The sequence below is a fragment of the Chaetodon trifascialis genome, chromosome 13 (assembly GCF_039877785.1).
Source record: "Chaetodon trifascialis isolate fChaTrf1 chromosome 13, fChaTrf1.hap1, whole genome shotgun sequence".
Classification (NCBI taxonomy): Eukaryota; Metazoa; Chordata; class Actinopteri; order Chaetodontiformes; family Chaetodontidae; genus Chaetodon; species Chaetodon trifascialis.
Window position 1 is genome coordinate 10,863,941 of NC_092068.1, and position 12,046 is coordinate 10,875,986.

General features: G+C 42.0%; 1 protein-coding gene across 5 annotated transcripts in view; it reads left to right on the plus strand.

The window, feature by feature from the left end:
* Positions 1-12,046, plus strand: part of macrod2 (mono-ADP ribosylhydrolase 2) — a 402,757-nt gene that overhangs the window by 315,259 nt on the left and 75,452 nt on the right. For all 5 annotated transcript variants that reach the window (XM_070977971.1, XM_070977972.1, XM_070977974.1 and 2 more), the window contains exon 8: positions 4,128-4,201. In XM_070977971.1, the coding sequence (XP_070834072.1) occupies positions 4,128-4,201 (74 nt within the window). The remainder of the gene's footprint in view (positions 1-4,127; positions 4,202-12,046) is intronic.

Consider the following 12,046-nt stretch of genomic DNA (forward strand, 5'->3'; position numbering starts at 1 on the left):
ATAACAGCAGGTTGTGGTATCCTTGCTACACTATAAGCTCACTCAGGAGAAACAAAACTGGTGTGGTCTGCAGTATGTGCTTGCCCATATATTTGCAAACAAAGGATGGGAATGTATCATAGCACAGACGTGCATTCAACTTACCTCGCTTTATGAGGTGATGCAGCTACTTCTCACTCTCGCCAGAGGAAAACACCTTAGCTGTACAAGTTTGTTGTGAAAGTTAACTCTGAAAATTTTGGATCTGAAAGAGTTGCCATGCTGGCAAAAGAGAGAGCAATGGCTCGGTTGTTCTAAAAGCAGAATTTCCCCCAATGGCAGAGTGCACATTTGTATTATTTTCACTATACGTTGCAGTTCAGTGGATATTTTTGAAAGTGAACTTTTCATTCCAGCTGTCAGAGTCAAGACTGAGTCTGTGATGTAAGCTGAGAACTGTTTCCATCAACTGAGTCAGAGGGTGTTTTTTGAGCTTTAACAGCCAAAGTTGTGGCTTTCCTTTGGTTTCTAGTTTTGTATGAAATACATAAAACCGTATTCCTTAACAGTCACCCAGGGTCCTGTATAAGAGTTCATAAAGGTGTTTTACATATGCTTAAGAGAGGGGCCAGAGACTCTGTCTCTTGGTTGCATCAGAGATTAGAGCAGGCCCTCTTTTTCTTCATATTAACAAAGGTCCTACACGCTGAAGATCATAGGAATAAAATATGTGAATTCTGTTTCAAGATGAATCTTCCCTGTGGCGTAACACAGCGGGCTGATGTGGAAACATGGATGAAAATGTACCTTTCACTTAGAAGTTACACCAAATCATTTCTCTCACATAGTTTAATCATGCTTTTTAATTGTTGTTTGAAATTAGTCACATGGATGAAATGTTTGGAAGGACCTGCCTCGCCTTGCTCTCAGGTCAGATTCAGCTGTGATCTAACGTCCTTCTCCCCGGTCAAAAATCCACCGGATGTGCTATGCAAATGTTACGTAAGCACGCTGTTCCACCGTAACTCTTTGTTCACATGGCACGTGCCTCCCCCTCTGTCTGGATGCTGTGCTCTGCCTGGTGATGAAGTAGAGGAGCCTTCAGCAGAAATAACACTGCACCACCTGAGTCCTCATCAGCGGCACTGCGCTGCACATATCCCATCAGTGCGCCTCACTAAGACAAATCTCCCTGAGCCGGCCATATTCCCAGCATAGGGGAGAGACGAGCCAAGCCAAGCAGCGCGGGGACCCTGGAGGGCCCACCATCACTGCGCCTCACGCCAGCTCTCCACCTCCTGACAGATTAGCTTTCACTGAACCCTCCACACAGCAAATGGAGCAAAAGAGAATGAGAAGGAGGTGTTGAGTAGAGAGGGTGTAGAAGTAAAACACTGAACTTTTTCATTTCGTGTGCACTTCAGCATATGAAAGAGTCAGCTCACTCAATCCTTTACCAAAACATCATTTTTTGAACACCCTCAAGCAGATTTTGTCACCTGCACTACCCCGTGACTGTGGCCAAGAGAGGTGACGGAGGGAACGATTCAGGCTGCTTTATGATATCTGATTTTCAGCACATAAACATCCTTGACTAAGCTGACAGGGACTGAGAGGCAAAGAGAGGAGAGGTGAGGAAAGGTAAACGTAGCGGATAGTGTGAAGGAGACAAATGATGAGAGAGGGCTGCCAGAGCACTCGAACTGTTGCTGTTCACCTTGGGCCGTCGACGTTGCTGCTGAGCAGGTTTCTTCTGGCAGACTGCCCCCAGCTGCACTGACCCCTTTTTTCCGGCCTTCGATCTGGCGCTCTTTCTGTCATCTCTTTCCCACCGTTTGTTTACATCATTCCACTTTCCTGTTATCTTTCTCACTGGTTCCATAACTCACCTTTTTTCACCTCTCCCTCTCTCCTCTTCAGCTCTGCTCTGATTAATAGGCATAGCTCTCAAATCAATAGAGCATTTGTACAAACTTCAGACTGAATAGATTAGATGTACTGAATGCCATCCACCCACTGCTGGTGACCAGAATGACCACAGTGTTCTGTTATTATGATTAAGACCTGTTTTCAGTTCGGGCCTCTCTTAATCTCACTTGAGGTGACATAGTAAGGCGGGGCCCTACTTCTTGTAATAATTTACTAATTTATTTTGCTTATGTGCTTACTTCCCTGACACCTCTCCCGCTGTGTGCGCTCTTGGTAAACAGCTGGTCCTACCTCTGCGGATCTATTTTTCGCAGCTTTCTCGTCTTCCGCACATCTGTTTGCCTATGTTACTTGATGTGTGAGCAGAAGTGTCGGTGCACCTGCAAATGTGTGGAAACGGATTTCAAAAAGGAAACATCACCAGACAAAGTGATATCACTGAAAAGGTTAAGTGTGTTTGGGAGAGAGTCAGGTGACCTGCAAACTGATTTGGCATGCTGGATTAGGTTCTGAGCACACAGCTCTGGGGGCAACTTTTGAAGGGCAGGAGCTGTGAACGGGCCATGCACTGTCTGCAGACAGTGCCTAACAGAGCCACAGGAGCAGTCTGGCTGTCACTGCTGGCTGGTATGCAGCTCACATCTTGCTTCACCCAGAGCTTGAACAGGATCTCAGCTAGGGCTCAGCAGCACTTCAGCCCCTCTCCTCTCCTCAGTGTAAGTCAGCCACCCCTGTCAGACTGAGAGAGAGGAGGAGAAGAAAACAGAGCGAAAGAGTAAGACATCAGCAGTAGTCAGATAGGTGAGAGTGGTTGGGATAATACATACAGTAAATATCTTGGCAGTCAAGGCAGTTGATTTACAGCATTTACAGAATAGTTATTGAGAGGCTTTGACAGTAGGCAGTCTGAGCAGGAGGTGGGAGAATTCAGGAAATCTAAGGCTGGATCTCTTTGGCTTTTCATTTTCCTTTACATTCGCCTTAAAGGGTAGAGGTGGCTGCAGTACTTGTAAGCCTGTTTCATAGGTCATAGAATGTTATAGTCATGGCAATGACCCAGGAAAAGAAAAATATTTGAGAATGTGACCCATGCAATACCCAACAGGTTACAACTGTATCAGGTGAGGTGGGTTGAAATTGAGGTCTTGACCTCTGTCGTTAGAGAAAGACAGTGCCTGCTGCAACCTGTGGCCCCTTATGGAGGTGAGGGGTTATAATATGGAAGAACGTCTAGTTTTAAATCCTGAGCCGGGTCACCAAGGACTGAAGAAATGGGCCATGTTTGTTTGTTGGCTTCTGGTCTTAACTTTGTGTAGGCCACAATGTTCAGGTTGTATTTGCAAGGTAATATCACACTAACTCAGGGATTTGTACGGAGGCTTTAGAGTAAAATACTTTAGTCAAGTTTTGTGAAAAGCCCAGAAGACCAAACTCAAATCTAATTACTTTGAAATGAAGACAACTGAAACACCACTCTGAGACAGAGTAGCAGATTGTCCGTGCTTTTAGTAATGGCATTTTTACACTTCAGCTCAAGCGAGGCTTGCCCAAGGGCTTTTATAGTCAATAGCTCACTCTAAATGTTGGGTCTTGGGAAGTTCTTTACAATGACAGCAAATGATTTTGAAATCAGCATCCAGCAGAGACTTCCCTGAGCTGGCCTTATTAAAAATCACTGAAACTGCAATCTGTGTGTTTGTGATTGATATGTTTTGTGAACACAGTGCTAGGGTTCCTGAGCAGGCACATCTGTTGTGATTAATATGGTAGTTAACCACACTGTGTCTTAGCCACATTTGCTTTGCTACATGTTTGTTCCTGCAAACTGATAAAATAGGTTGGTGTTAATGATCACACATCTAGGTGTAATTTTCCCCATAAAGACGAAATATTAATCAATTCTGCTCGAGGTGGCAATGAGTGAGGGTATAGTTACAGATGCAAATATATACACTTTGTACCCACGAAATATGTCAGTATGTGTACATGTTTTTGCAACACTGTGCATCTGGTAACTCAAGTCTACAGCAGTTTATCAGACAGCTGGCCTCATGTACCAGAGACGAGCAGCTTGTGCTTTCCATTGGTTTAGAAAAAAATGCTGTTACCTGTGGAGATATCGGTTTGTCTGTCTGTTCGCCTGTCTGTTTTTGTATCCCTCTTCCATGTGCATGTTGGATACAACTGGTATTGACGCCGTTGTTTTTTTCCTCTCCTAGGTTTTCCCAACGAGCCTGCAGCTGACATTGCTCTGAACACTGTAAAGAGCTGGATCGAAGAGAATCCTGATAAGGTAGGACATGCCAGGGTAATGCATATCCAAATCAAACAACTGTCAGTCTGAAGCCAAACACCCATTTATGCAGGCACTGCCTATTTCATGCTTTCGTTGATTTGCTGTGAGTGGAGATGATTGGTCCACCGCAGAAACACAGAACACTAATTCTCATGCCTCTCTGTATCAGACAGACATCTTTTCCACCTTCCTCGCTTGATCAACCATTTAGTTTGTGGTCTGCGTGCATATCAAATTAAAAGCCAGTCTGAGACTAATCAGGCCTTAAATGGTCTGTTGACTGTTTAATTGGTCTATGCTAGGGAGAGCTATTAAACCCAGAAGAACATAAACACATCAAATGAAATAATCTGAAATTGGTTTTTGTATTGGATACATTATAATTATGCCTTCCAAGGACTGAAGGCTCAAACAGACTGGAAATATCATTCATGATCTGATTCTTCATAACACCACAATGTAGCTGGTAGAATACACATAAACACAGTCATTTTGAAAGCACAAGGAATGATATAATCTGACAAACAGATGATCATCTTCAATTTTAGTTATTAGGTGAGAAGCAAAATAGTCATCATTTGAAATGACCACCACAAAGAGACATAATATATCCGTCTTCCCTGTGGGGAACTGAAATGGATGTGGACATTTCAATTTCAAAACCACTTTAGCTGAAGATTGAGCTGCATGCTGCTATAAGGATCTGGAAGGATTACCACAGTGAAGTCAACACAGTGAGAAAAACAAATACTGGTGTACTAGTTTGCTAGTTTACAAAGCTACTACTGATTTCTAAACGGCCTTATTCGTGCTTCACCCAGTATTAATACTTTTGTATGTGACTCGGAATGTGTGAGCGCCAATTAACCACGTCAACTCAACCATATTACAAAATGACCAAATTGAAGCGCGGACTAAATTTAATACAACCCCGATTCCAAAAAAGGGTGTAAAACATAAATAAAACGGAATGTGATAAGTTGCTAATCCTCAATTGAAAACAGTAGAAAGACAATACTATATATTTAATGTTTTGCCTCATCGACTGCATTGATTTTTCTGAATTTGATGCAGCAACATGTTTCAAACAAGTTGGGACTAAAGACTAACTAAAGACTGGAAAAGTAGTGGAATGCTCCAAAAACACCTGTTTGGAACATTTCACAGGTAAACAGGTTCATTGGTAACAGGTGATAGTGTCATGATTGGTATGAAAGGATGGAGCGAAGTTCACCACTCTGTGAACACATGATTTGATAGAAGATAGTACTACTGTACTTTGGCTGAGGAACACTTCATAAAGCCGTTATCGATGATTGCATTCTGTACACAACTTCCTGACTTTTTTGGAATCAGGGTTGTGCAGGCAGTTCTAAGTTTGTTGCTCAAGGCTTTTTTACAGCAGCATTATGATATGTGACATGCATTAAAATGGGTATTTGTCACCTTGATGTATTTTCATTGAAAGTTCATGATGACAGAATTGTGTTCAGTTGTCAGGAGGCTGCTTAAGGCCGTACAGAGCGTTTATCAGTTTGTGAGTCAGTCAGGGGGTCATCTTTGTTTACTGTGACAATGTGTATGTCTGTCACTGTGGATTGAGGTGTTTTATAAAGCTTGCAGCTTGATGTGCCACAACATGCCTCAGACGGTGTTATGGATGTTGTGAACAGGCAGTCAAATGATTCTGAGCTGCTGGATTACTTTGCAGTTGATGTGCTATGTTTGCGGCACTTATTCTCTGCCTGATGATTGCTCTAACATGTACTTGGGGAATCCATCAACACTCTGGCGTAAAGAAGGTTTTATATAGCTTATTGCTGACTGTAAATAACAAGCTAATGTGCAAAAGCTGACTTTTGTGGTTGTGTTGTTCCACATCCAGGATTGCTACTTGCCATACGGAAGCTGCACTGTTGCACATAAGAGGCAATTTTGTGATGCATTGACTGATAGCTATCTCTGGTGTTGGTAGATCGAGTGGAAAATATTACAATTCATGGAGAGAGGGGTAGATGTCTACAGAGGCTTCCCTGAACACTGTTTGGCAAAGCTCCACGAGCACAAACCGTGGATCTTCAACTCTAACTAGACCAAGAGTGAGTAAGCTTTTAACGAGATCAGAGAGAATAAAGTGATGCATTTTACCCAGAAGCACAGCAGTGCTTCCCTCACATTCAAAGTCTTCCAATCAAACCACTGAACAACATGCACTGAAGCAGGAGGTCTTCCCTCCAATTTCAATTCAGTCACCACTGCTTGGTGCTTAGTTACTCTTGGTGCATCCCAAAACAGATTTTAAAAAGAGATATATGTGTTTATAAAAAGATATATATATTAGTGCTGTCAATCGATTAAAATATTTAATTGCGATTAATCGCATGAATGTCATAGTTAACTCGCGATTAATCGCAAATTAATTGCACATTTTCTTCTATTCTAAATGTCCCATTAATTATCATTTCAATACCCTTATCAACATGGAAAAGTGGATAGGCTTGCTTTGTGCAAATGGTTTTTATTGAAAACAACAACGTGTAGTGTTATATTTCACACTAACATTCTCACTTTGAGCAGACATTCACATTTGAATGAACCAAATCTCACAGAATTTAACACTGTCAATAAACAGATGACAAAAAAATAAATACTTGGTTACAAAAAAGCCCCTTCAACAGCCCTTTTTTAGGGATCATAACAGGGTGATACAAAATAAAGTCACATCACAAGTGCACATCATTGTAAACTAGGACTCAGGCTATAGTGCAGTTAAACCATGGCTTAAACTTTCCTTTCTTAAGTTTCCTTTGAACATACAAGCAGTCAGACTATAATGCTCATCTGTTTATTCACCAGAGGCTTATCAACGCAGCCTCTTATTTCTCTCCAGAAAGAATGAACATTACTTGGCTATGGCTGCAGTAAGCTTGTTCTTAGTTGCAGTATCCATATGCCTCTGCTGTCGAAAGCCATCCATTTTCGCCTGGTTTGGACAAGGAGGCGGCGTGTGTTTGGCCATCAGGTGGTATTTCAGACTGGATGTGTTGCGGTGATAAATTAGTTCACACCAACAATATACAGATAACTCTGGTCTTGTCAGTCGACCCATTTGGCAACTTTTGAAACTAAACTTTCCAATCAGAATCTTGTTCGCATCCATATCGGTGTTTCGCGCTTGACATCCACACAAACCGGTAGCCTACTTAGCCTTTACAGCTAGCAAGCAGGCAAGGCCAAACACGTGCGTGGGGCATGCCAATTGTTTTGTTTCCGGTTTACAATCGGATCCTGTAGTTTCCTAACATTACTAGCAGTGGCCACAGCTTTTAAAAAACTACAAGTTCACTGGGTCACAAAGAGCATTAATCACGCAATAAAAAACTGACGCCATTAAAATTGATTTGTTAACACGTTAATAACGCAATATTTTTGACAGCACTGATATAAATATATATACATAATTTTAAAAAAAATCCTCTTTCCCGTTAGCTACGTTCGTACGTATGGCGCACGTTGTTTTGCACATTGTTTAATTTGTTGTGTGCCATACCATCAAAAGGCTTGCAGAAGTTCAGCTCTGCAACAGTAGCTCATATCACAGCTTTCCAAAGATAGAGCGACAATGAAAGGTTTGAATCCCAGTTTATCATGCATGGAACAATAGGACTAGATCGCTCTGCTCGCTCACCTCCAGCTCTGTGCTCTCAGCGCTGAGGAGCCTGTGTTGTGGCATCCACAGAGACGAGTCATTTCAGGGCCATGATAAGGGCTCTGCTATGGGGAAGATACGGCGCTATTGTGGCTGAATTCAGTACAATGGGCTGGCTGAGGATCTAACACACTGGGGTGGCAGAGTACAGGCCACAGACCTCCACGGACACACACATTCTGACCTGATAGCATTGTCTGTGTTTGTCCAGCTGTTTCTGTGCGTGTGCATGTGTTACCCACAGTGGTGGAAAGTACTTTTACTTAGTACTGCACTTAAGTACAGGTTTGCGGTGCGCCACTTTCTGCTACTTTATATATCAACTGAACTACATTGCAGAGGCAAAGGAAGGCTTTTTACTCCACTATATGTATTTGATAACTTTAGTTCCTGGTTACTTTGCAGATTCAGATTAATAATGAATAATATAATCCAAAACTAAATATGATGTATTATTATAGTATAAGATAAGAATTTATTGATCCCCAGGGCAGAATTCACAAGCTACTCATCGCTATATACTATAAGGTAGTTAAAATTAGCCATACCTTTACCAGCTGCAACATTAAAATGATGTATACAATAAGGCACCAGTAATTATAGGGGCTTTGTTTTAATTAAAGTTGGATTCTCCTGGCCCACACCAGTTCTAAGTCAGCTGCTTGGTGCTGGCCATTCGGCTCATATACATTATTCTGCAATGTGCCATTCTGCATAATGAGTACTTTTACTGTCTGTATTTCAAGTATATTTTGATGCTTATACTTTTGTACTGTTACTCAAGTAACATTTTGAATGCGGGACTCTTACCTGCAACAGCGGATATCTACACTGGGACACTGTTACTTTCACTTTAGTACAAGATCTGAGACTGGACTGTAATTGGCTGCTGATTGAAATGTGGGCACAAGAGGGTCTGAGGTCTGAGGACACTGCTACATCGAACAGCAAAGGCCTTTGTGTGCATGCAGTGTGTGTATGTGTGCAAGACAGGGAAAGAGGACAGGATAAAAAAAAATAAAAAAAAGACACTGCGTGATTGATTAGCAGTGAGTCTATCTCCCAGGCCAGCACACTGTAGCCCTGATGCACTCACCAGCACACAAAGAACCCCAATGCCAGTGTGAAATTCACTCTTAAAAGCACCTAGACTTCCATTGTGGTCAAATAAACAGCCTCGCCATGGTCAGGAAAAGCACATCCTTTAATCTAGAGAGACTTGAGTGCAGGAATGATCCTTCAGATCACAATAGATGAAAGAATAAGGGAGGTCAGCCTCTACTTCCCAGTATCCACACGAATAAATGAAATAGAATATGTGGGTATGTGTAGAAAACAGACCAGAAGCCTCTAATCTCTCCAAAAATGCATAAAGGCTTGCGGTGACAACCCAACACAACCAGTTCTCCATATGGTATCAGAACAGCTTCCTCCCACTTACAGCACACTGGCCCCTCCACTCATCTGGCTTTGGTTTATTTCTCATTTTCAGATCTAATTTGGTTTAATTCAGGCTTACATAGGTTTAATCTGCAGATGAAAAATGTGGTCTGACACTTTATTTGGCTGCCACGGATGTGCTCTGGATGGCCAAGCTTTTTAATGAAGCTTTTCAAGGGCCCAGCAGTCCAGCATTACTGACACAGTCTGAACACTTGAGACTGATTGGTAGTCTGTAATAAGCTCTGCTGCGCTGTGCCGCTCAGGATAAAACTTATGTGTAGAGATTTCACCTTTCAACATCACTCTGTTTTGGGCTTTAGTATTAAGCACTGCAATGTGCCAATGACGCTCCCAAAACAGGTGTTTTCCCTTTTCTGTGAATGATCTGTTTACTTTAGCACCATTTGTCATTTAAGACACCTGATAATAAATTCCATTTCAAGCCCGGGCTGGAGACTGAACAGTGACTTCTGACAAATGTCAAGTGGCTATTAGGAATAAATACAGTATGGTGTATGCTTTGTATGATTGTGTTTTTCTATGTGAATGCAAGGCTGTCTGGGCTTTGGCAGATGGGGCTATAGCATGACAATATTGAGGCATTCATTGTCATTCAGCTGAATAAGATGGATGGCTGCTGTTATCATGGCTGTATTGTGCAGGTTCACCTTTAGAAATGTGAATTACATTTTTGAGTATTATGACCAGCTTTATCAAACGGGCATGGTGAGCGCACGGTAAACCACATATGTATGTGCTCGCTTTGCTTGTTTATCACCTACTATACATGGTGGTTAAAATGATGATGAATTACCTCAGAGAGCACAAAGAGAACACAAAGTGAAAGTCGCATCCCATTTTTCCTGCTAGCTTCGGTTCCATTAGCATCATCCAGATGGTGTTTTTTCAATTGCCGTTTTTTTCTGCAGTCTCTCTAAAAAGCTAAAACATGATAATGCATGTTAGAAATAAAAGCGACTGTTTTGTTGGTATTCAACAACATCTCGCTTGAGGTTTTGATAGCAACATGGAAGTTGGGCAGTACAGTATAGCAGAATGGAAAGCTGTATGTGAGCAGCCCACTCCTGTTTTAGCATGTCCTGTCAGCTTGGTGTGAAGACATGTACGGCATGTATTAATTATGACATACCACAGATTTACTGCATACTGCACAGAAAACTATAACCAGATGCTATTGAAGCATAACCTCTCAAGGACAACCCTTTATTTATTTATTTATTTATTTTTTTAGCAAAAGCTGGGACCACTGTTTAAACTACATGGGCACTGAGAAGACATAAAGACTGATTTTCATTCTGAGCACTATGGCCTGTGAAACAGTTCAACAGAAATCACTCTATGTGGTGTGTGTTCTTGGTTAAACTGTGGGAACCATACCGCTGCAGCTAGAAGGATTATTTTCATTATAGATTAATCTAGCAATAATTTTCTTGATTACTTGAGTATTCCAATCGCAATAATTTGTGATCAGACCAGCAAATATTTACATCTGGAGAAGCAGGAAAGAGTGAATTTTTGGCATTTGTGCTCAAAGAAAGGATTAATCTATAATAATCACAATAGTTGTTGATTAATGAATTAATTATTTCACTTCTGTGGACATACTGTATATATGCTTATAGATAAATAAGTCCTGTAACTGTTATTCAATCTGTTCAAACGAGAAGCTTCTTCTTTTGATTTATTGTTGATAGTGTTATTTTTTTAATGGTGTTATTATTTTTTGTATACATTTATAGAGTTTAACAAAAATAGTAATGAAAAACATTGCTTTTTCCTGGTTAAAATGTGTGTAAATGTTTCTGTCCAGTACAGTTGGAGATACCCATCCATCCATCCATCCATCCATTTTCTATGCCGCTTATCCCTTTCGGGGTTGCGGGGGGGCCGGAGCCTATCTTGGCTGTCAACAGGGTACACCCTGGACCGGTCGCAGGGCACAAACACACAACCATACACACTCACACTCACAAATAGGGGCAATTTAGAGTCACCAATTAACCTAATGAGCATGTTTTTGGTCTGTGGGAGGAAGCTGGAGTACCCGGAGAGAACCCACACATGCACAGGAAAAACATGCAAACTTCACACAGAAAGGCCCGACCTGGGAATCGAACCGGCGACCGGCGACCTTCTTGCTGTGAGGGACGCGCACTACCTGCTTGCGCCACCGTGCAGCCTTGGAGATACCCATTTAGGTTAAAGTACGGACTGAAAAACTCAGTAAGTTCAGTTAGAGTCATGAAAGCAGCGCTCTCAGAAAACACTTTGAGACGTGAAAGCCGCTGGAACAGAAGCTAACACTAAGTGGGGCTGTACTTTAGCTCTGTGTTGCTGCATTACCCCTTCATGGTGTTTTTATTGTCTTGTATCCAGTGAGGAGACTTTGCCAAACGTTGCATCTGTAGCTGAGGGAGGCACAAATTTGCTCCATGCATGCCTCAAGGATGCTGATGTGCCGCTGATGGTTTGTGCAACTGGCATGGTGTTCAAAGCCAGCACAGGGCTTTTGAAGTCAGTGTCTAGCCCCTTTTGAATCGTTTGCTGTGACTGAGAGCATCAGGGAGATATGGCCTGATCAGGAGCTGAGAGCATGACTAAACACTTGACTGTGCCTCCACACTGTCTTGTGTGGATGGAGACGCACAGTTTGACCTGAGAAAACTGTA